Source organism: Elephas maximus, chromosome 23 (assembly GCF_024166365.1).
Source record: "Elephas maximus indicus isolate mEleMax1 chromosome 23, mEleMax1 primary haplotype, whole genome shotgun sequence".
NCBI lineage: Eukaryota > Metazoa > Chordata > Mammalia > Proboscidea > Elephantidae > Elephas > Elephas maximus.
The window spans coordinates 58,550,530-58,573,396 of NC_064841.1; the positions used below are offsets into that span (position 1 = coordinate 58,550,530).

Below are 22,867 nucleotides of genomic sequence, written 5' to 3' on the forward strand. Positions count from 1 at the left end.
ATTGACACAGTGCCTGCAATAATGGGCTCAGGCATAGCAACGATTGTGTGGATGGTGCAGGACTGGGCAGTGTTGTGTTCTGTTGTACATAGGGTCGCTGTGAGTCGGAACTGACTCAATGGCAGCTAACGACAGCACCAACAACAGAGAGTGATAGAAAAGTGGTAAGACTGTACCTCGTAAAAGCTGAAATACTTGAGGAACCTGGAAAAAAAGGCAATTCTTTCAAGTTCCAGCTCTCACAGGTTTCACTGGACACACCCAGAGAAATAACTGACTCCCCTGTATGGAAGTACATATGTAGGACCTCTGTTTACTGAATACATTTCTACTCCACTTCTACTGGCCACGTAGGGCTGGAGCAAGAGTGGCTTTGTATGGGAAGGTAAGTTTTTATCTTGTTTTTGTGTGTGTGCAGCTAGTTGCAGGGTTAGCTTAAATATTTTGTAATTTTTTTTAGAAACTGGAATTAGAACATTTGAGTTATTCCTTTTGGAAGATGATTATATAAGTCATTCAGAATTGTGTAGTGGTGGGAAATGATTTCTCTGTATGATGTCAGATGTGTCACCTCTATAATATGACTTAAAATAGATTTATAAAATAGATAGAACATGACCTAGAAGTCTAGTGAAGTGAGAAGCCAGTACCAGAAATGATGGTCAGCAACTCTCCTGTGGCTGTAGAATAGTAGTTTTTTTTTTTTTTAACCGAGAGCACTGGTTAAATATCAGTTACTTACTTTTGGGTCTATTTGGTAAAAGGAGTATTCTGCTTTACAATTTTCTTAACATTAAACCCATTGCCATCGAGTTGATTCCGACTCATAGCAACCCTATAGGACAGAGTAGAACTGCCCCATAGAGTTTCCAAGGAACGCCTGGTGGATCCGAACTGCCGACCTCTTGGTTAGCAGCCGTAGCACTTAACTACTACGCCATCAGGGTTTCCTTCTTAACATTAGGGTAGTGGAAATGTGAACGTCTCTTGTGTGCACGTCAGCTTGTTTCCTGTGCATTATAACTGCATCTAACCTGCTGTTTCCCCTTTCCCTTCTGTCTCGCATGCTTTCTTTCTTTTCCTGGACATCAGGAGCAAAAACGTATAGATGGCACAACCCGCGAGGTGAAAAAGGTTAGAAAAGCCAGAAACAGGCGCCAGGAGTGGAATATGATGGCATATGACAAAGAGCTTAGACCTGACAACAGGTTGTCTCAGAGCGTATACCACGGCGCATCTTCCGAGGGATCCCTGTCCCCCGACACTAGGTGTGTGTGCATTATGGCTCCTTTTTCCCAGTGTTCCAGACCACTGAACTGTCCTTGATTTTATTATAAATGGGAAATGCAGCGGTTCCTCTGGTGTTTATATGGCTCTCAATGTTTCAGGACTTCCCTCAAAAAATAATTTTTTGTATTTGGATTTTGAAATAATGCTTTAAAGCAGTTTATTTTACATCAGGTTACACTGCGTGATTTCTAATCTCTCTGATTTAAATGTATTGTTCAGTTAATGTAGATGAGGTGTTTTGAACATCAAGACTGAATTTGAGCCAGCGAGTTAAATTTTTATTTTCATGACCATATAATCCTTTCTTTTTATCTTTAGCTTGGAAAGTTGAATTTTTATTGCTACTTGGTACTTAAACATGATTGGTAGGTGGTAATGTGACTAAGAAACCACTGCATTATTCTTTTTGATAACCTTTTTAAAAAGTGATGAACAAAAGAGATTTATTTCTTCAGATAACTAATCTTATGTATCTCATTTCAGGAGAATTCTGCTGGAGTTTACTTAAAAAATTTTTTAGCAATTAAGTGAAAACATTTCTTGCAGGTGTGAATGATTTGGCCACTAAGTCTCCTTTGTCACAAAAGGCGTTCACTGGATGACAGGAACTGAGTCATCAATGTAAACTTCCGGTTTCATTTCCTATTGCTTCTTTTGTAAAATTGTGGTCTTCCATGTACATAAATCCTTAACGCCTTCCATCAGCACTGAAAAATTCAAATCGAGAATTTTTAATAATGCATGGCGTTTAAAAAGCACCAACAACCTCGATTTGAGTCATGTCTGCATTCTTTTTTTTATCTTTGTAACCTCAATGTTTAGCACAGACGGTGACATATAGAAGATGCTTAATAAATAGTTGCTGAATGAGAGACTTATTTGGTAGTTACAGTGCCCTTAAGTGTTCCTACCCCAGCAGGTCTGCAAGTCACTGAGAGAATGTGCAGCACATTCTGGGTAGATTTTTCTGTACAAGCTGTTCTCTCTTAAATATGAGAGAATCATGGAAGCTTTAACTAAGTTCTGTCTAGCCTCAAGTCTGAATTTTGATGGCAGTTTATTTCTCTGCAAAGTAATTTCTGTACAGCTCTGCTCATAGTTTGTTTTTTTTTTTGGCGGAGGGAGGGGTAGTGTGGATAACTTGAATTTAGTGTTTCCCATGATGCCAGTTGGCTTACTTTTTTGTGCACTAATTTGTGGTTGTTTCCTCGTGTAACACATGCTTCCTTTGTACCCCATATGCACTCTTTTACAGATACCACATGAAGAAAACAGTGGCCCTTTTCTCCCTTGGTGAAATGATGAATACACATTCCAACATGTGAGCTGAGGGGGTCGCATGTTGGGCATGGAAGTGATGGTCCTGCAGATTATTTGCATTTATGTTGCTTAGCTGTGCCTTCATTTCTCTTTTTTTCAAAAAACAAATGGACTTGTTTTATTTCTTCAGAATTACTTTTACATTATTTCCCATGGTCTCTGAAACTATATATGTTGTTGGGTGCTGTCAAGTCAGTTTTGACTCACAACAACCCCATGTGATGGAGTGGAATTGCCCCATAGGATTTCCTAGGCTGTAATCTTTACAGAGCAGCTGGTGGGTTTGAACTGCTGACCTTGCGTTAACAGCTGAGCAATGTGTGTGTGTGTGTGTGTGTGTGTCTATATAGTCATTCAGTCTTCAACTGACCAGTCCCTCTTCTGACTACCCTTCTTCCCTGTCCTTGTGAGAGCCGCCCTGTGGCAGAGCCCTACCTCTAGAAACCTATGCTTTAATTTTCTACTTAAAAAGCTCATACCTTTATTTCTCTGTATATTCCTTTATTTCTTCCTCTATCTAATTATCCTCTTTTCCTTGGCATCATTCGTCCCTGGATCACAAAGCCGCTTTATCAGGATAACACTCTCAGTTTTGCCGTACTATTTACAATTTCCTGCCCTCATTTCATCACAAGCACTCCATATTTTGCCAGATAACTTAGTTTCCTTTAGAACATTGTGCAGGTAGTCAGTGACACGTAGGCACGCACGTATAGTCAGGCACGCATAGCCAGTGGCATCTAGAGTTTTGAGTATTTACACTTTTAAAGTAAGTTAAATCTAAATATAGGAACCCTGGTCTCACCAGCAGTCATGCACTTGGCTGCTAACTGAAAGATCGGCAGTTTGAACCCATCAGCAGCTTTGCAGGAGAAAGACCTGGCAATCTGCTTCCATAAAGATAACAGCCTAGAAAGCCTCATGGGGCAGTTCTGCTCTGTCACACGGGGTCTCTGTGAGTCGAAATCGAGTCGATGGCACCTAACAACAACAAATCTAAATACAGGCCGGGTTCTTTCCATAGGAAAACTACTTTTAACTCCTTTGGTAGCAGTTTGTATGGTTCAAAAGACATAATCATATGTATACCATAATTAAAAGTTATACTGCTGTTAGGGAAGAAATAGGTGACTATAGCAGTCTCTTCTCATTGACAAAGCCTTTTGGTGCCGTGTGACCCTCTCATTCAGGAAAGCTCCTGTTGGAATTCCCAGCGTGCGAAATTCAGCCCGTGGCTTCCCCACTCCCTGCACACCCCCAATGTGTTTTTGCCTGTTTTCTCCAGAGAGAGAAACACAAGCTGAACCCCAACAGAAACCAGCAGATAAATGTGAGAAAAGTGAGAACAAGAAAAGAAGAATGGGAGAGGAGGAAAATGGGCATTGAGTTTATGAGTGACGCAAGGACGTGGGAGCAGGCAGGGAGCGTCAAAGAGGACAGAATGCCCAAAGGGTTTGTCGTTTTGCTTTCTCTCAATCCCAACCTCGGGCAGCCCTCCTCGCTTCAGTCATCACCAGAGGATGTGCGTTCCCTTACTGACAACCGTGCTGTATATAACCTGGTGCCAGGGCTGCTGCGCTGTCTGTTACTAACGCCACGCCGTGCTGCAGCTTCGAGAACAGGAGCCTTTCCTCCTCTTGCTCGGGCTTCCCTGACGTCCCAGCCGACTCGGCGTCTTCAGAAACTCTGTGCACCACTAATGTCATTTTCACTCCCTTCAGATTTTCATACCCAGCTGCGTGTGCAAAGAAAAACAAGAAGGCCTTAACCTCTTACATCATGTGGCTTCTTTCTCTTTGGGTTAAATACTTTCCTCCTGTTGAAGAAAAATCCGATTCCCTATATTGCAGTCTGGGTTTCTTTTTCTGTTATTACTCTTCACATTTATCCAGTTCACCTGCCACTTTATAATTTCTAATTACAGGCTTTCAGTTTCATTGCCAATGAAATTTCGTGTCTGTCTTAGATGCCATTTTTAAATTAAATGGAATTTGCCTTGTTGCCTTCAATCTTAGAGGGAAAGTATGTGGAAATACTGTGAAAACGGGGCACTACTCTTTGCTGCTTGCCAGCCTGTCTGACCTCTTCACTCTAAAGCTGTGAATCGAATCCATGTAACACTGGGGCTTGCTGCTAAAGTTGTAATTACCTTGTTGCTCTGGGGCTGTCATGGGGCCTTACTACCTAGTGGATAGTAAAGGGAGATAAGTGTGTGATTTCCGTGCCTTCACAGGGTTGTTATTCATTCAACATGCTGTGTGTCTGTTAGGGGAGATTCTTCTTAGCTTAATTAACGTGTGTCCCCTCCCCCCCGCTTTTCTTTCATTGTAGATCCCACGCCTCAGATGTCACGGATTACTCTTACCCGGCCACTCCAAACCATTCTCTGCATCCACAGCCAGCGACGCCTTCCTACGCGGCCAGCGACGGGCCGCCGCACGGAGCAGCCAGCCAGGCCCCTGAGCACGAGTTCAGACCGCCCTCCACCTCAGCGAGGCACGTGACCCTCAACAGACCGCAGCAGCCACCCCCGCCGCCCCCGCCACAGGCCGCGGATGGGTCTCAGGCCGCGGCGCCCGTGGGCCCCGCAGACTACGGGTAAGTCAGTGTTTCTCATGCTCTGCAACTTGCTAGTGCATTTGGGTCTTGCTGTGTGTGATGCGGGGTTCCTGGCTGGTGCAGACGCTTCACGTGCTGGCTGCTAACTGAAAGGTTGGAGGATTGAGTCCCCCAGAGGCACTTTGGAAGAAAAGCCTGGAGAGCTACTTTCCAAAAATCAGCCATTGGAAACCGTATGGAGGGCGGTTCTACTCTGACGCGTGTAGGGCCGCCATGAGTTGAAGTCCACTCGAGGTCAATTTTTATTGTTTTTTTTAACGTGTGGTATAAGAATTTTAACAATAAGTTGACACTTGGGAGGCCAGAATGCAACCAAGAGTTACCAGATATAAACCAAGACCAAACCAAATCCAGTGCCGTTGAGTCGATTCCAACTGATAGCGACCCTGTAGGACAGAGTAGAACTGCCCCATAGAGTTTCCAAGGAGCGCCTGGCGGATTTGAACTGCCCACCCTTTGGTTAGCAGCCATAGCACTTAACCACTACGCCACCACGGTTTCCTACCAGATATTAAAAAAAAATTTTTTTTAATTTTTTTTTTAATATATAGATACTATTATTTATGACAAGTTCTATGCTAAACAAAGTAGGTGCAGTATCATGCTGCTCCCCCTTTTTATTCTTAAAGGTAACCCCTAGGCTTATGTATGTATTCGTGTATACACATTCATTTATATAAAACTTACAAGCATTTGAATGGATTGCTAAGCCAAGACATTGGTAAAGGATGAAGTGCCTATCTCATGAACTGATCCCAAGCCCTCAAGTTTTTTACATACACTGGGTGGACCACAGAGGGTCCTTACTACAAGTGAGAAAACTAACTCAGCATCCTGTATGTCACATCTTACACTTGGCTTTATCATCACCTTCTTTGACCTTTGGACACCCAGCCATCACTCTGTTACCTGATCGTACGGGTAGAATTGTTTTCTGTATTACGGGTAGAATTCAGACACCTCCTAAAGAAGACCCTTACATTCAAATGTTTATCAGTTTAAACACCCACCCTTATTTTGATAGGCCATCTTTAGCAAAATCTGTTTTGGCTTAACCCTGGTCTTGGAAGAGTTGGCCCCTCAGAGTCAGTGCTTGGGGAAGCTGAATATGTGTCTCCCTGAACAGGTGTCACCCTCGACCCAGAACCAAGGAGGATCGCTCTCAGAGGCTTTCTTCTGTCAGCAGTCCTGGAGTCTTTCCATCTGCTGGGTCTGCTTAAGTCAGGACTCCCTGAACGTGTCCTGAGGTGGTCACTAAGTGTCAGCCAGAGTAGGTCCCTGCTCCCTGGTTGTGTTGGCTGGGAAAACCCTTGCTGACATAGAATTAAGCATAGCTTTTGGCTATAGGATTTTTTGAAACTTTTAACATTCTAATGGGCACTGAGGAGCCCTGGTGGCTCAGTGGTGAGGAGCCCTGGTGGCTCAGTGGTTAAGAGCTCAGCTGTCAACCAAAAGGCAGGCACTTCAAATCCAACAGCTGGTAGCTGCTCTGTGGAAACCCAGTTGGGGCAGTTCTGCTCTATCCTGTAGGGTCAGTGTGAGTCGGAATCAACTTGACGGCAGTGGATTTTTAATGGGCATTGTAGGCATGGGGATGGGAGAGAGAATGTGGAATTTTCCAAATTGACTTGACCACAGAACCCTTGTGAGACACGTTTCTGAGCTCCCCAGCTTCGAAGATGCTCAGTACAAAGGATGGGTTGTGTTGCCTTTCTTACCTTTGTAGTTAGCAACTTCAGTCTGGCTTCCCACAGAAAATCATTTTACTTGGTAAGGGGTCATTTTTTGGCACATTCAAGAAGGTCGTGAATTCCATGGTAAAGAGTCATGTGGAACTATGCAAACACCTGACCCGACGTGGGTATTTGCATCCTGCCGTGTTTCTGATTTACATGTTTGGGGGGCGCCTTCCCATTAGACATGTGAGAACCTCCGAAGATGTGGCCCTCTGCTATTTCAGTGACACTCGCTCTGTTTTGTCTTTCTGTTAGGATGCTTCCAGCACAGATAATTGACTACTACAGCCCATCGGGACCACCTCCTCCTCCACCACCTCCTGTGATTCCCTCCGCACAAACTGCTTTTGTTAGCCCCCTGCAGATCCCCATGCAGTCGTCCTTCCCTGCACCTGCCGGTGGCACCTACACGGCTCCTCCTCACCCTCCTCCCACCGGGCTCATTGTCACAGCCCCACCCCCTCCAGGCCCCCCACCATCCCCCCCGGGTCCCCCTGGTGCTGGCTCCTCGCTCTCATCCTCGCCCATGCATGGCCCCCCAGGAGCCGAGGCGAAGCGTCAGGAAACCACACAGCCACCCATCAGTGATGCTCGAAGTGATCTTCTCGCTGCTATTCGAATGGGTAAGTGGAACACCCCGCCTAAAAATCTTCCTTTTAGAAAGGTTTCTTCATGTCTCCAACTAGTTACAGCCTTCTTGGCTTCCAATGACTGCTCTCTGAAGAGGGCCTTCTAGAATAGGATCAAAGCAGCCTGCTTGGTTTTTGTTGTTTGTTGCCAGTATATGTATTTTTCCTAGTGCCAGGCAAACGTATGATAAAGAATTGGGAGTTCAGGAAAGCTTCACTGGACTAGAAACCAGGTAACAGAAATGTCAACTAATCAGTTGGATCTTTGCATTCTTGTAAAAAATGCAGTGGGAGATGGCATCTGACCTCCTCTAACTTCACAAGGGGGAAGGAGAATCAAGATCAACAGCCCAAGGCTGATTCCTATGAGGTAGAGGTCAGACAGGCCTCCTCTCTCTGCCATCTTTACCAATTCTGACACCAATTGTCCCTCCCACAGCACTCTACTTCTCTGCTGAGTTTGATGATTCATTGTAACGGCCACACAGAACTCAAAGACAATACTCACGATTATGGGGTTTATTAGGAAAGTAACAGATTACAATTCAGGTTCAGGAACACTCAGGATACCATTCTTCCATTAGGACAGCCTCTTCTCGGCGTGCCCCACAGGTAGGTCTCTCTCTGGCCCCTCAGCCTCTACCCTGCTCAGGCAAGTGTTACAGAGCTCTTTTAGTTCTGCCAGTAAGTGCCCAGAGACACCTCACTCCGCCAGTAAGCCTTGTCCCAAAGCTGGTCAACTTTCTCACTCTGTGGGCCAGGAAGCCCACTGCACTGTCTCCTGCCATTTCTCTGCCACTGCTTTTCGCTGTCTTCAGTGTTGCAGCTCTCTTTCTCTCTCTGTGTCTCTGTCTCTCTCTGTCCCTGTCTCTCTCTCTTCCTTCCCTCCTTCCCTCCCTCCCCTGGTTCCAGGAGCTTCTCAGTGCAGGGATCCTGGGTCCAAAGGACACACTCCACTCTTGACTCTTGTCTCTTCTTCCATGGTGGTGGTGGAATCCTTTTTCACCTCCGGGATGGCTCATTTCACACCCAGCGGGATGGCAAAACTGACTGATCCCCTTGGTGGGCCACAGTTACCCTATTTGTACAGTTCCACCCAATCACTTGCTGACATAGAATTAAGCAGACCTCTTGGCTCTAGGACTTCTTCAAACTTTTAGTATTTTGAAGGGCATTGTGTGGCAAGAAAGTCCACACAAAAGCCATCCATCGCACTGTGGTTCTACTCTAAGATGAAATCTATGCATGAAAGAAAGTCAGCTTGTATCAGTGGTTTACTTTAAAAAAATCTAGGGTAGGTTTTGGACTTTTTGCTTGAGGTTCTAAGTCAGTAGTTTCTTAACATTTATTTTAGCAACAAAACCCTTTTGTCAGATGAAAATCCTGTACCATATGCACATTAAACACAAAGCAAAACCTGTTGTCGTCAAGTCAGTTTCTACTCATAGCGACCCTATAGGATAGAGTAGAACTGCCCCATAGGGTTTCCAAGGAGTGGCTGGTAGATTCAGACTGCCAGCCTTTTGGTTATCAGCTGAGCTTTTAACCACTGAGCCACCAGGGGTCTCAGTATGTACGTGGAACATATCAAGTAGTGCTTCTCTGGTTGAAGCAGGGCGGGGATAGCAGGAACCTCACCCTTAGCCTCCCCTCTGTTCCCAGAGCACCTTTCAGAACCATACACAATGTTTACTCTTAGCCCTCACATCACAGCCCCACGGGTAAGGGCCACCGACGGGATGTGGAAATATTCCCAGAGCTTCTCATACAGCGAGGAGCTACATGGTCTCATGGCTACAGCTTGGTTGTTCGATGTGGAAGTGGCTGAGGAGAGGAAACGAGGCAGCTCTAGTTCAGCATCTGGACCCCCAGAGCTTCAGTGTCCATTTCTTCTTCTGCTGTTTGCACTAGCGCCCTCAAATCAGGCCTAGGCGTGCCACCTGTGCCCCCCAGAGACTCCAGGGTTCTTGTGACACTTTCTTGAGCATCACTGACCCACTTCAGTTTTGTGACAAAAAAAAAAATTGGGAGTCGTACAAAGAAGATGTTGGGGTTTGCTTTCTTACAAATGTGAGCCCTATCCAATAAGAATTGATACATAACCTGAGTCATTACAGAACATCAGAAAAGTCCTAATCGAGGGCCTTTCCACAAAATAGCTGCTTGTGTTCTTTAAAAAATGTCAAAGTCGTAAGAACAAAGACATACAGTAACTAATCCAGTGGGCAACCCTGCATTGGATCCTGAACCAGAACAAATGTTTTCTTTTTTTTTAATTTTTATTGTGCTTTAAGTGAAAGTTTACAAATCAAGTCAGTCTCTCATACAAAAATTTATGTACACCTTGCTATGTACTCCTAGTTGCTCTCCCCCTAATGAGACAGCACACTCCTTTTGTCCAGTCTATTTTTCGTGTCCATTTGGTCAGCCTCTGACCCCCTCTGCCCTCTTACGTCCCCTTCAGACAGGAGCTGCCCACATAGTCTCGTGTCTACTTGAGCCAGGAAGCTCACTGTTCACCAGTATCATTTTCTATCCCATAGTCCAGTCCAATCCCTGTCTGAAGAGTTGGCTTTGGGAATGGTTCCTGTCTTGGGCTAACAGAAGGTCTGGGGACCATGACCTCTGGAGTCCTTCTAGTCTCAGTCAGACCATTAAGTCTGGCCTTTTTACAAGAACTTGAAGTCTGCATACCACTGCTCTCTTGCTCCCTCAGGGGTTTTAAGTTGTGTTCTCTGTCAGGACAGTTATCGGCTGTAGCAGGCCACCATCTAGCTCTTCTGGTCTCAGGCAGATGTAGTCTCTGATTTATGTGGCCCTTTCTGTCTCTTGGGCTCATAATTACCTTGTGTCCTTGGTGTTCTTCATTCTCCTTTAGTCCAGGTGGGTTGAGACCAATTGATGCATCTTAGATGGCCACTTGTTAGCGTTTAAGACCCCAGACGCCACTCTCCAAAGTGGGTTGCAGAATGTTTTCTTAATAGATTTTATTATGCCAATTTACCCAGATGTCCCCTGAAACCGTGGTCCCCAAGCCCCTGCTCCTGCTACACTGGCCTTCGAAGTGTACAGTTTATTCAGGAAACTTCTTTGCTTTGGGGTTAGTCCAATTGTGGTGACCTCTCCTGTATTGTGTGTTGTCTTTCCCTTTACCTAAAATAGTTGTTGTCTGCTATCTAATCAATGAATAAAGAGCAAACGTTTTCTATATTAGGGTTTTTAGCAAAATTTGAATAAAAAAAAAACCCAGTGCCATCGAGTCGATTCCAACTCATAATAAGATCTGTAGAATAGATAGTAGTAGTGTATCCGTATTAATTTTCTGATTTCAATAATTATTTTTTTAGGAAATACAAATGAAATCTTTTATGGTCAAAGGGATATTATCTGCAGCTTACTCTCAAAATCCAGAAAAAAATGTCTGGTGTGTATATGTGTGTGTACGATAAGGCACTATTGATAAAACAAATGTTGTCAGATGTTGCCAGTTGGTGAATCTGGGCATAGGGCATAAGGGAATGTGTTTCCGCTATCTTACTAACTAGTCTGAGTCAAATTCTTTCAAGACGGAAAGTTAAACCATGAATTGATAACACATTACATCATCGGAATGGTATTTTGCTTCTTTACTAAGCAAGAAAGTAGACTATTGTATTTTATATGCGTTTTCAGCAAAGCTTTCTCAGTTTGGCAGAGAACTGTTGGTGTAGAACCTGGCTTCCCAAACCCTTGGGTTGTAGCCCTGTCCAATAAAATGTTCTGTGCTGGTGGAAATGTTCCATGTCTGTGCTGTCCAATATGGCAGCCACTAGCCGTGGTAGCACAGTGGTTAAGCACTTGGCTAATAACCTAAAGGTGGGCTGTTCAAACCCACCAGCAGCTCCACAGAAGAAAGATGTGGTAGTCTGCTCCTGTAAGGATTACAGCCTAGAAAACCCTGTGGAGCAGTTCTACCCTGTCCTGTAGGGTCCCTGTGAGTCGGTACCAACTCAGCAGCAACATTCTACCCTGTCCTGTTGGGTCCCTGTGAGTCGGTACCAACTCAGCAGCAACAGGTTAGCCACATATAAATTTAAGTTTAACTAGTTTTTTTTAGCTAGTGTGGCTAGTGGCCGCCATGTTAGACAGCGTGGCTTTAGAGTTTTCTTGGTGTTCATGTGCACTGACCTTATTATAACTGTTTTATATTTCAATACTTTGTTACCAAAACGAAGAATCGTTATATGACTTTGAGTTTATACTTTTCTTTTTTTATTTTGTCATGAAACTTCTATTTCCCACCCTCCCTTCATCAAATTTCTGAAAGTTTTTATTCTTAATGTCCGTAGGGGAAAAAAGTCAAACAGACTTGGTAGCTTGTTTTCCCCTGTGGAGCAAGCAGAGGGATTTGATTCTTAACCGCGTCTCGTGTCTTTAGGAATTCAGCTGAAAAAGGTGCAGGAGCAGCGTGAACAAGAAGCCAAGCGCGAGCCTGTGGGGAACGACGTGGCCACGATCCTCTCAAGGCGCATCGCCGTAGAATACAGCGATTCCGACGACGACTCGGAATTTGATGAAAACGACTGGTCAGATTGAGGCCCTGTCGGGAGCAGCTGCTTGCAGTGGGCAGGGTGACTGGGTGGCAGGCTGGTCACCAACTGGAGACCGAGGGCCGCAAGTGTATTGAAGATGTTAAGTGGTCTCAGCATTCAAATAGTGGTATTATAATTCTGTAGTTTAGCAACTTTTGTATTACTAATGTGATATTGCTTCTGCACATCCAGAAATCCTGGGTTCCTTTCAGTATTTACTCTGTAATACTTAAGTGCCACTGACCATAGCGAATTGTGCCGCACCTGAGGAAACTTGCTGTAGTTATCGCACTGTCCGAAACACAGCGTTCTGCTTTCTTCTTGGCCGTGGAGGTGTTCAGCGCAGCCTGGGTGTACTCTTCTTGATTGTTATAATTTTGCAGACTTGATCTATGTTTGTGAAGCTGCCTGGTTGTTAGGTCTTCGCGAGATTCACGGCTGTGTGTCAGTGATGTCTTCCTATCAGTGAGTGATAGCGTTTTGCTTTTTTGTATATTTTTTTTTTTAATGTGTTTTCAAAGCAGTTGGTTCTAGAGAGAAAGATGTAACAAGCGAGGAGAATCGACTGTTGCTGCGTTCAGCTTCCTGACTTGGCAGCCTCTGAGTGAACTTGAATGTGCTGTTAAATACTGTGATTTCCTTTGCACGCTTTTGTAAATTGTGAGATTAGAAGGGCCCCCCCTTACGCAGGATTCCACAGTAATTTTCCTTTACCCCATGGGCATCCGCTGAGTAAATGCTTGTTGATAATATTTGTCTGAACCTACCGCAGCTCAGTAATAATGACAATGAAATGCAGTCCTTTTTCCTTTGGGGGCCATTTGGGGTGGTCCTCCAAATATTTGACCACCATTACAACTTGGACACCAACCACCTGGAACAGACACAGGTCATAAAGGCACCAAAGGAGACATGCTGAGTTTATTCCTGCAGCTGTGTCCTGAGTGAGTCCAGTTAGAGCTCTGCAGCGTATGGCTCAAACGGCTCCTGACTCCGTTTGGTCTGGATTTTAAAAGCTAACTGACAGGTCGGCAGTTCAAACCCACCAGCGGCTCCACAGGAGAAGAGACCTGGCAATCTGCTCCTGTAAAGATGACAGCCTAGGAAACCATATGGGGCAGTTCTTCTCTGTCACGTGGGGTCGCTATGAGTTGGAATTGACTCGATGGCACCCAACAGCAGGTTTAGGGTGAAGTAGACACTGACAGTGACTGACTCTTCCTGGGGTAGGGGCCAGATTTGGGGTCAGGTGCAGCTGAGGCCCTCGCTCTATCCTAGAAGCACACAGTTCCATTTTCTCGTATCGTCTTGGGCACATTAAGTCTTGTGAAGTACCTCACAACATCACCTTGATTAGACCCGTAGCTGGAACATCGTCACCTTCCTGTCACCTTCCCTCTCCCCATCACTCTCTCACACATGGTCGTATTAGAGACCTGTGGGTTTGTTTTTTCCTAGCTGAAACAAACCCTTGGGAAACTCAAGAATGAGAGCTTCTATTTTGTAATTCCAGATAAAGGATAACTGCTTGTTTAGAATAAATAAATGCCCCAGGCTTTGATTATAGATATGAATTCATAAATATACTAAGATACTAAGGAAGTCTTACCTACTTAACGACATTTCAGACAGGTTTCAATTACTAGTGACTATTTTTTTATCAGTTACAATGAAGAGAGCATCTTCGGTTAAGAACAGTTATTTGAGTTGATGGTAGGAATGTAAACCGTTTTCGTTCACGAGTTCTCTTTAGGGAATCACCTTGGCCACCTGAGTATGGTCTGCATGCCTTGAGTGGACACGTGCTTGGCTGTGGGCAGTCATCTCACTGAGCCTGTCTGTTGGGGTTCAGTCTCACAGATTCCGAAACTGAGTAATGGCATGTCTGCATCCGCTTCCCAGACCCTCCCCGTGCCTGTTGACCCGAGCCATTTTAGCTGGACTGGCTTCTTTGGCACATGCTTCCTTTAAAATAACAGGAGGAATAAAATCCAGTTGAGGTTATTTTTGAAGTATTTTTTTCTCATCGAATTAGATTTCTCCCAAAATTGAAATCCAGACCTTTTCTAAATTGTGGTAATATGTGAAAGCAGAAAAGTGCAGGGTTTAAATATTCATTTTTCATGTTCAAGAAATATTTACTACAACAAATGAAGAAAATAGTTAAAAGCATATTTCTCATCTATGAATTTTACATATTGAAGTGCAGTTATAAAGAGTCAGTTTATTTTAAGTTGTCCCCGGATTAAGTTTCCCTGCGCGTGTTAGTTTAACTTCTTATCTTGTGAGCCTTTTTCTCATGGCATCGACTAGGCAGAGGGGATGAAGTGCTTGTTCAGTGCCATGCAGTCACCACGCAGACACGCTGTGCTTGAACACAAGGCAAGTGACTTTGCGTCATTAGCCCCAAACAGTAAGGCTTGGAATACTTATGTTTTTCTTTGGTAAGAATACCATTAGAAAATGAACATTTTCCTTTCAAGAAAACTTTAGAACATCAAATCTTTTCTAAGCACCAAGTGGCTAGGTTGTGAAAGTTCTATATTAATGTGCAACTGAAATACACACTAGATTTTAATCTATCAAAGATTAGTGGGAATATATCAGCCAGAGTAGCAAATAATTTTTGTTTTCTAAATCAGAGTTCTCTGTCATCTTGCAGTATTACCAATGCTGTTGTAAATTGAATTTAAAGTGGTATTAAAAACACAAACTAAGTCCTGTTAAACAATTTTTATCTGTTTGTATATCTTACTATAGATTATGTACAAGTAACACCTAAATAAAATTACACTTTTAACCCTAAAAGGTTTTGTACATTTGACCTGTTTTTTGAGGAAGAACTGGAGGGTGGGGTGGCGTTTTTAATCTAACATTTATCTTATTACATGACAGAAGGCACTATTCTTACTTCCATTTAAATTTCTACGTAATTTATTGTGTGATCCAGGGTTCACATTCAGCTCTGTGAATGCCTCAGGGAACACTGGTATAGTGTTGGCTTTCATGGTTAGGTCTATAATTCACTGCAAATTCATTTTTGTTTATGGTGTGAGGTAGGAATAAGTTTCATTTTTTTTCCACATCGATAGCTAATTATTCCGGCCTCATTTGTTAAAATGTTTGGCTTTTTTTTTTGTTTGGGTTTTCTGTTACTTTGGTTGGTCGGTTTCCCCCACTAGATTGCTTTGACGCCTTTGTCAACAGACAGTTCAGCACATTAGAGTAATGCAACTGTAAATGGAATTTTCAAAACTTTTCCAGTATTTTACTACCAAAACCAAAAAGCCAAACCTGCTGCCATCAAGTCGATTCTGACTCATAGCAACCCTGTAGGACATAGTAGAACTTCCCCATAGGGTTTCCAAGGAGCAGCTGGTGGGTTCGAACTGTCGACCTTTTGGTTAGCAGCCATAGCTCTTAACCAGAGCACCACCAGGGCTCCATTTTACCACTACTATATAAAACTACAATTGGTTTTTTGTATAGTAATCTTACGTAACAGTATTACTAAATCCACTTGTTAGTCTAGTAGCTTTTTGTAAATTCCATACAGTTCTATGGAGACAGTTCTTTCCTATGTGGAGACACAGTTTTCACTCTTCTTTCAAGCTTTATGCTTTTATTTCTTTTTCTTGCCTTAGTGCACTGGCTAGAGCCTCCAGTATAATACTGAACAGAGGTAATAAGAGCAGACAGCCTTGCCTTTTTCCTGATCTTAGGAGGAACATGTTCAATATTCAGCCATTAAGTTTGATTTTAGATGTTTTTGTCTAGAAGCTCTTAATCAGATTGAAGAAGTTTCCTTCTGTCCCTGATTTCCTGAGAGCTTTTTTAAAATCATAAATGGGTGTCGAATTTTGTCAAATACATATTCTGCATCAATCGAGATGATCATAGGGTTTTTCTTTTTTTAAACTTTTAACCTGGTGAATTAGTCATTGATTTTTTTTTTTTTTTTTAATTTCAAGCCAACCTTGCGTAGGCATGATGGCATTATTCCTTTTATATATTGCTTAATTTGATTTGCAGTATTTTTAAGGATTTTTCACTTGTGTTCATGAGTAATTTTGGTCATGTACTTTTCATTTTGAAATATCACATGTTTGTACCCAGGTCAGGCAGATGGAAGTGTCCCCTTTATTTTTTGAAAGAGTCTGTTTAAGATTGGTATTGTTTCTTCTTTAAATGTTTGATAGAATCCCCCAATGAAAGCATCTGGTCCCCCGGTTCTGTTTCATTCTTTTTTTTTTTTTTTTTTTTAAATAATATTGTGTTTTTGGTGAAAGTTTACACAACAAAAAATTAGGTTTCCGTATGACAATTTCTACACAAATTTTCAATGACATTAGTCAACCTTCTCTTTAATTGCATTCTGGTGTTCCGTTTCCAGTGCTATAGTTTCCCTGCCCCCTTATTTTCTTGTCTTTGCTTCAGAGTAACTGTTGACCTGTTAGTCTCATACACGTGGTTCTTTAGCAGAGCGCCATGCTCACAGGTAATATCCTTTATTTTGTATGCCAGTTTGTTATTTTGCTGAAAGGTGGTCTGGTTCCCTTTTTAGGAAGATTTTGGATAACAGTTTCAATTGTTTTTAAATAGATATAAGGCTATTAGATTTTTTATTTTATATTGTGTCAGTTTTGGCAAGTTGTATTTGTAAGAATTGTGTCCATTCCATCTGAGTTACCGATTTTATTGGCATACAGTTGTCTATCGTATTCCCTTATATCATCTTTCCAAATCCTACACAGCGTTCGCGAAGAGCACTCGTTATTTGCGTAGTTAGCTTCAAATATAGCGCTGTTATTAGTTAGAGGTGGTGAATTGGTAGGTGATTTACCGTGAAGAAAAACTAAGCAAATGTGCCATTGGAGCGTAACTTAAAAACCTCCCAAGCAGTCCTTACTGTGAAGTGACATCTAAGTGCATTTAGTCTTCCCAGATGTGCGTCAGCTGCTCTGGCCTAAAACCAGTTTGAATAGAAGTGAAGCACTTTGAGAGCACATAGCTTACATGTCCTAAGAATGTGGATGTAACTTAGCATTTAGTTACAAGATGCTGCTTCAAGTGTGTGTATGTGACAGGGGCTTGGAGTGTACCATCTACACTTTTGAAATCAAGACTTCAAAATCTAGACAATTAAGTTGGGGTGTCAACTTTCAGTTCCTTTGAAACATCTTTTAATATTTTAGGGATCTAGGCATGCATTTGATTTTCAAATTAAAGAGTTTCAACAGCATGTGTGTGAAGGCCTAGGGCAGGAGGAGCCCAGTGAGTCACCATGCCTCGATCAACAGTGAAGGTTAAAACCTGTTCTCTCGTCCAAGCACCCGGGAAGGAGAGCGCCCACTGTCCTCAGCAGCCCTACTGCGGGGCACCCTGCCATGTCTCCATTTGCACTTGGTCACTGTGTGGCTTTGGCTCCAGCAGCCCTGTGTCCCTTCTGCTCCCCGTTTCTGGGTGGCTCCCCACATCACTGTTGGTCACCATCCCGGCAGTGGCCTGGCTCTAGTGTGCCCCACCCCATCCCCTTCAAAGGGGCAGCAAGCCTTCTTGTACTCCAACGGCCAGTGAGTGGCTCCTTCCTCTTTTCTTTCCCTAGGGCTTCTATTTCCAGCCCAGCCAGACCCTACCACACTGGGTTTGAGGTCAGTTTGGCAGTGCAGAAGCCAAAAGAAGCTAATGGAGGAGTGAGCCTGTTAAGAAGCTGTTGTACAAGGCTGGCATTAATTCAAAAAACACAAAATAATAAATGTTGGAGAGGTTGTGGAGAGACTGGAACACATACACTGCTGGTGGGAATGTAAAATGGTACAACCACTTTGGAAATCGATTTGGCTCTTCCTTAAAAAACTAGAAATAGAATTAGCATACAATCCAGCAATCCAACTCCTTGAAATATATCCTAGAGAATTAAGAGCCTTTACACGAACAGATATGTGCACACCCATCTTCATTGCAGCACTGTTTACAATAGCAAAAAAGATGGAAGCAACCATGGTGCTCATCAATGGATGAATGGATAAATTATGGTATATTCACAAAATGGATACTACACATCGCTAAAGAACACTGATGAATCCATGAAACATTTCATAGCATGGAGAAATCTGGAAGGCATTATGCTGAGTGAAGTTAGTCAGCTGCAAAAGGACAAATATTGTGTAAGACCACTATTACAATAACTGGAGAAATAGTTTTAAACAGAGAAGAAAATATTCTTTGATGATTACAAGGCAGGGAGGGAGGCAGAGGGGTTTTCACTAATTAGTAGATAAGAATTAATTTAGGTGAAGGGAAAGACAACACACAATACAGGAGAGGTCAGCACAACTGGACCAAACTAAAAGCAAAGAAGTTTCCTGAATAAACTGAACACTTCGAAGGCCAGCAGCAGGGGCGGGGGTTTGAGAACCATGGTTTTAGGTGTCATCTAAGTCAATTGGCATAATAAAATCTATTAAGAAAACATTCTGCATCCCACTTTGGAGAGTGGCATCTGGAGTCTTAAATGCTTCAATGGGTCTCAACCTACCTGTAGCAGAGCAATATGAAAAACACCAAGGACACAAGGTAATTATGAGCCCAAGAGAAAGGGCCACATAAATCAGAGACTACATCTGCCTGAGACCAGAAGAGCTAGATGGTGACTGGCTACAACCAATGACTGCCCTGACAGGGAACACAACAGAGAACCCCTGAGGGAGCAGTGGTATGCAGACCTCAAATTCTTGTACAAAGACCAGGCTTAATGGTCTGACTGAGACTAGAAGGACCCTGGGGGTCATGGTCCCCAGACCTTCTGTTGGCCCAAGACAGGAACCATTCCCAAAGCCAACTCTTCAGACAGGGATTGGACTGGACTATGGGATAGAAAATGATAGCCGGTGAAGAATGAGCTTCTTGGATCAAGTAGAACACATGAGACTGTTGGCATCTCCTGTCTGGAGGGGAGATGAGAGAGCAGAGAGGGTCAGAAGCTGGCCGAATGGACACAAAAATAGTAGAGAAAAGGAGTGTGCTGTCTCATTAGGGGGAGAGCAACTAGGAGCATATACCCACTGCCGTCGAGTCCGACTCGCAAGGTGTATATAAATTTTTGTATGAGAGACTGACTTGATTTGTAAACTTTCACTTAAAGCACAATAAAAATTAAAAAAAAAAAAACAAAAAACTGTTGTAGCTGAGATACCCTTGGGTACCAGAGAAAGAGTCAGGTAAGAAATCCCTTTCAGTGCCTCAGGATCTGAGTCTTCTCCAAGAATGGGTCGCACACAGAAGCTTAGTGAGGGTAATGAGCACCCAGGGTCAATCTCTAAGTTCACACTCCCCAATTCATTGGTGGGGGGCTGTGATTAGCCGGCCAGCCTCATCTGGTGACCCCTTGGGTTTGTGCCTGCAGATAAATGACCCCCGACCCCCCTCACTATGCCTCTGGTCCCACACCGCCCACCTAAGAATCACCTGAGATGCACGTTAAAATGCAGATTCTGGAAAATGAGTTCCCAAAACACCTTGGAACATGAATGAACCTGGAGAACATTATGTTGAACGAAATAAGTCAATCACAAAAAAAAAAAGTATGTTCTCACTTTTATGAAATGACACGAACAAGTAAATACACAGAAACTAATGTTCATTAGTGGTTACGGGGGCGGGGGAGGGGAATTCACTCTAGATTGTTGGCACTTGTTATTTTTGGTAATGGGAAAAGTAACACCAAATGAGCTCCATGAAGGTAAATGATGTCACTAAAAATTCCACAAAACAAAGGACCCACTGGTAACCGCTATAGCATGTAAAATGTGAACAACAAAATCAACTAAAAAATACGTGTGCGGGTATCCACTGCTGTCGATTTGATTCCAACTCATAGCGACCCTATGGGACAGAGTAGAACTGCCCCCTTAAGAGTTTCCAAGGCTGTAAATCTTTACGGAAGCAGACTGCCACCTCTTTCTCCCACAGAGCAGCTGGTGGGTTTGAACCGCTGACGTTTTGGTTAGCTGCTGAGCATTGTAACTGCTGCTGCTTATATATGTGTATACCAAAACAAAAACAAAACAAACCCACTGCCGTGGAGTTAATCTCAACTCATAGCAACACTATAGGACAGAGCAGAACTGCTCCAAAAGGTTTTCAAGAGGCAGTTGGTGGATTCAAACTGCCAACCTTTTGGTTAGCACCTGAGCTCTTAACCACTGCGCCACCAGGGCTCCATATATGTGTATAGGTATGTATATATGTATGGGTAAGTGTGTGTGTGTGTGTGTGTATTTGCATGTATGTGACTTTTATGGGTATGCACAGTTATGGATACTTCTTAGACATTACCAAACACCTCATGGGATTGGATTTCTGGGTTTAAAGGATTAGGACAATAGTCTCGTGGAACATCTCAGTCAGTTGGCATAATATAGTTCATAGAGTTATCTTCTACATCCTAGCTTGGTGAGTAGTGTCTGGGGCCTTAAAATTTTGAAAGCTGCCATCTAAATATGACTATTGGTCTTTACTTGTTTGGAGCAAAAGAGAAAGAAGGAAACCAAAGACTCAGAGAAAAAGCTAGTCTACAGGACAAATCATCTACATGAACCACACAGCCTCTTCTACCCTGAGACCAGAAGAACTAGGTGGTGCCCGGCTACCACTACCAATGGTTCTAATCAGGGCCACCATATATGGATGCTGATAGAATGGGAGAAAAATGTGGAACAGAATTTCAAATTCCTAAAAAACACACCTACTGGACTGGTTGAGACTGGAGGGCTCCCCTAGATTATTGCCCTAAGATAATCTTCATTAACTACTGTGCTCCTTAAAAAAAAAAAAAAAATCACCTATATGAGACCAAACAGTCAACAATTACTTTGAAACAAAGATGAGAATGTAAGGAGACAAGGAAACTAGATTAATGGGAATGGAACAACCAGAATGGAAACAATGAGGATGTTCATGCATTGGGAAGAATGTAACCAATATCACTGAATAACTTGTGTAGAAATTGTTGAATGGGAACCCAAAGTGCTGTGTTTTGCTTCACCAAAAACATAATTAAAAAAAAATTTTTTTAACGCAGATTCTGAGACCTGTCCCAAAGCCACTGAATGAGAACATTGAGCAAGCATGGGACCCTGGAATCCATAGTTTACCCAGCACCCTGGAGTGATTCTTAGGGCAACCAAAGTGTAAGAACCTGTTCCACTCACAATACTTGGCTGACATGGTTGATAGGAGCCCACAGATGCCACTGATGGTGATCCAGCTACTGGTCAGCCGGCCTACAGCACCTCGTGAACTTGATGCTGAGGTCACAGGCCCCACCCCAGTCTGTGGCTGTCAGTCACTGTCATGCCTCCTTGGTGGCAGGTGTGGGGGCTGAGGAATGACCGGGCCCTGTAGTCTTTGGGCCCCAGGTGCAGGGGTGCAGAGCTGTTAGCCTTATTTTCACACTCGGTGGCCCCACCCTGCGGGTTCTACTTATACAGCAGCTCTTCCTGCCTGCTGATTGCCCTCCCAAAATTCTCATTTTTTTATACCAACAGGTCTCAGCTGCACAAATCCCATGGGAGATTTTGTGGTCACAGAACAGATAATTTGAAAACTTGCAAAACTGTCATCCTCCAAACCTGGTAAGGAAATGTCGAGGCCTGAGTTATGCCTGTGGGCTGTGCCCACTGATGCCTGTCACTGGGCCGACATTCATATTTCATGGTCCGGAATGACGTTCATGGTGATGGATTGTGACACAATACGTATTGAAAATACGTATTAAAATCCTGGACCCGGTACCTATAAATATGACCCCATTTGGAAATAAGAGTTTTCTTTGTTATGTTAATGAAGTCATTCCAGAGGAGATGGGTCCTAAGTCTAATCACTTCTGAGTTATAAAAAGAGCAGAATAAACACAGGGGGGGTAAAAGGAAGACGGGACAGAGATAGATGCATCTACAAGGGTTACTGGCAGCTACTAGAAGCTGAAATTGTCAAGGAAGGACTCTTCCTTAGAGCCATGCCCTAAATTCTGATTTGAGCCCTAGTGGTGCAATGGTTAAGAGTTTGGCTGCTAACCAAAAGTTTGATGGTTCCAACCCACCCAGTGGCTCTGCAGGAGAAAAGAGCTGGTGACCTACTCTTGTAAAGATCACAGCCTTGGAAACCCAATGGGGCAGTTCTGCTGTACTCTGTGGGGTCGCTATGAGTCAGAATCAACTCCAGGGCATACAAGAGCCTATTGAACTCAGAGGAAATAGATTTCTGTTCTTTAAAGGGACCCACTGGTGGTATAGGCAGTACTAGGAAACTAAGTGATGTTAATGGCTGGTGATGTTAATGTTACTCTCTGCTCTTTCTACCACTGTGGGGTCCTTTGTAGTAGAAGTAGGGACTGCTGTGGGCCAGGCAGGGGATGAGGCAAATCACATACGGTTTCCCCCAGCTTCTCTCACAGACAGATTAGAAGTTCCTTCCTTGTCCCTCCCTCCCTTCCGCCCCCCGCCTCTTTCCTTTTGCCCTGACTTCTCCCCAGGTCTGTTTGCCTAAAGCTGTCCTCCCATACCAGCTGTTAGCACGTCCCTCCTCCAGACAGCAGAGATGTACGAGGCAATAAATAACAGTGGCAGGAACTCTAACCCTAGGCCCCCATCGGGACAGGCAGCATCAAAGACACCATTAAAGGAAGCCAAGTACTTCACTG

The 22,867-nt window shown here is 43.5% G+C and overlaps 1 protein-coding gene across 2 annotated transcripts in view; it reads left to right on the forward strand.

Moving 5' to 3' along the window:
• The window catches only part of WASF3 (WASP family member 3), a 152,372-nt gene extending 137,326 nt beyond the window's left edge, over positions 1–15,046 (forward strand). Inside the window, exons 7-10 of one of the 2 annotated variants that reach the window (XM_049867219.1) lie at positions 1,093–1,268; positions 4,942–5,208; positions 7,221–7,588; positions 12,012–15,046. In XM_049867219.1, the coding sequence (XP_049723176.1) occupies positions 1,093–1,268; positions 4,942–5,208; positions 7,221–7,588; positions 12,012–12,169 (969 nt within the window). In that variant the 3' untranslated portion in view covers positions 12,170–15,046. Of the gene's footprint in view, positions 1–1,092; positions 1,269–3,895; positions 4,063–4,941; positions 5,209–7,220; positions 7,589–12,011 lie in introns of both variants that reach the window. The other variant, XM_049867220.1, reaches the window with a different exon arrangement.
• The last annotated feature ends 7,821 nt before the right edge of the window (positions 15,047–22,867 follow it).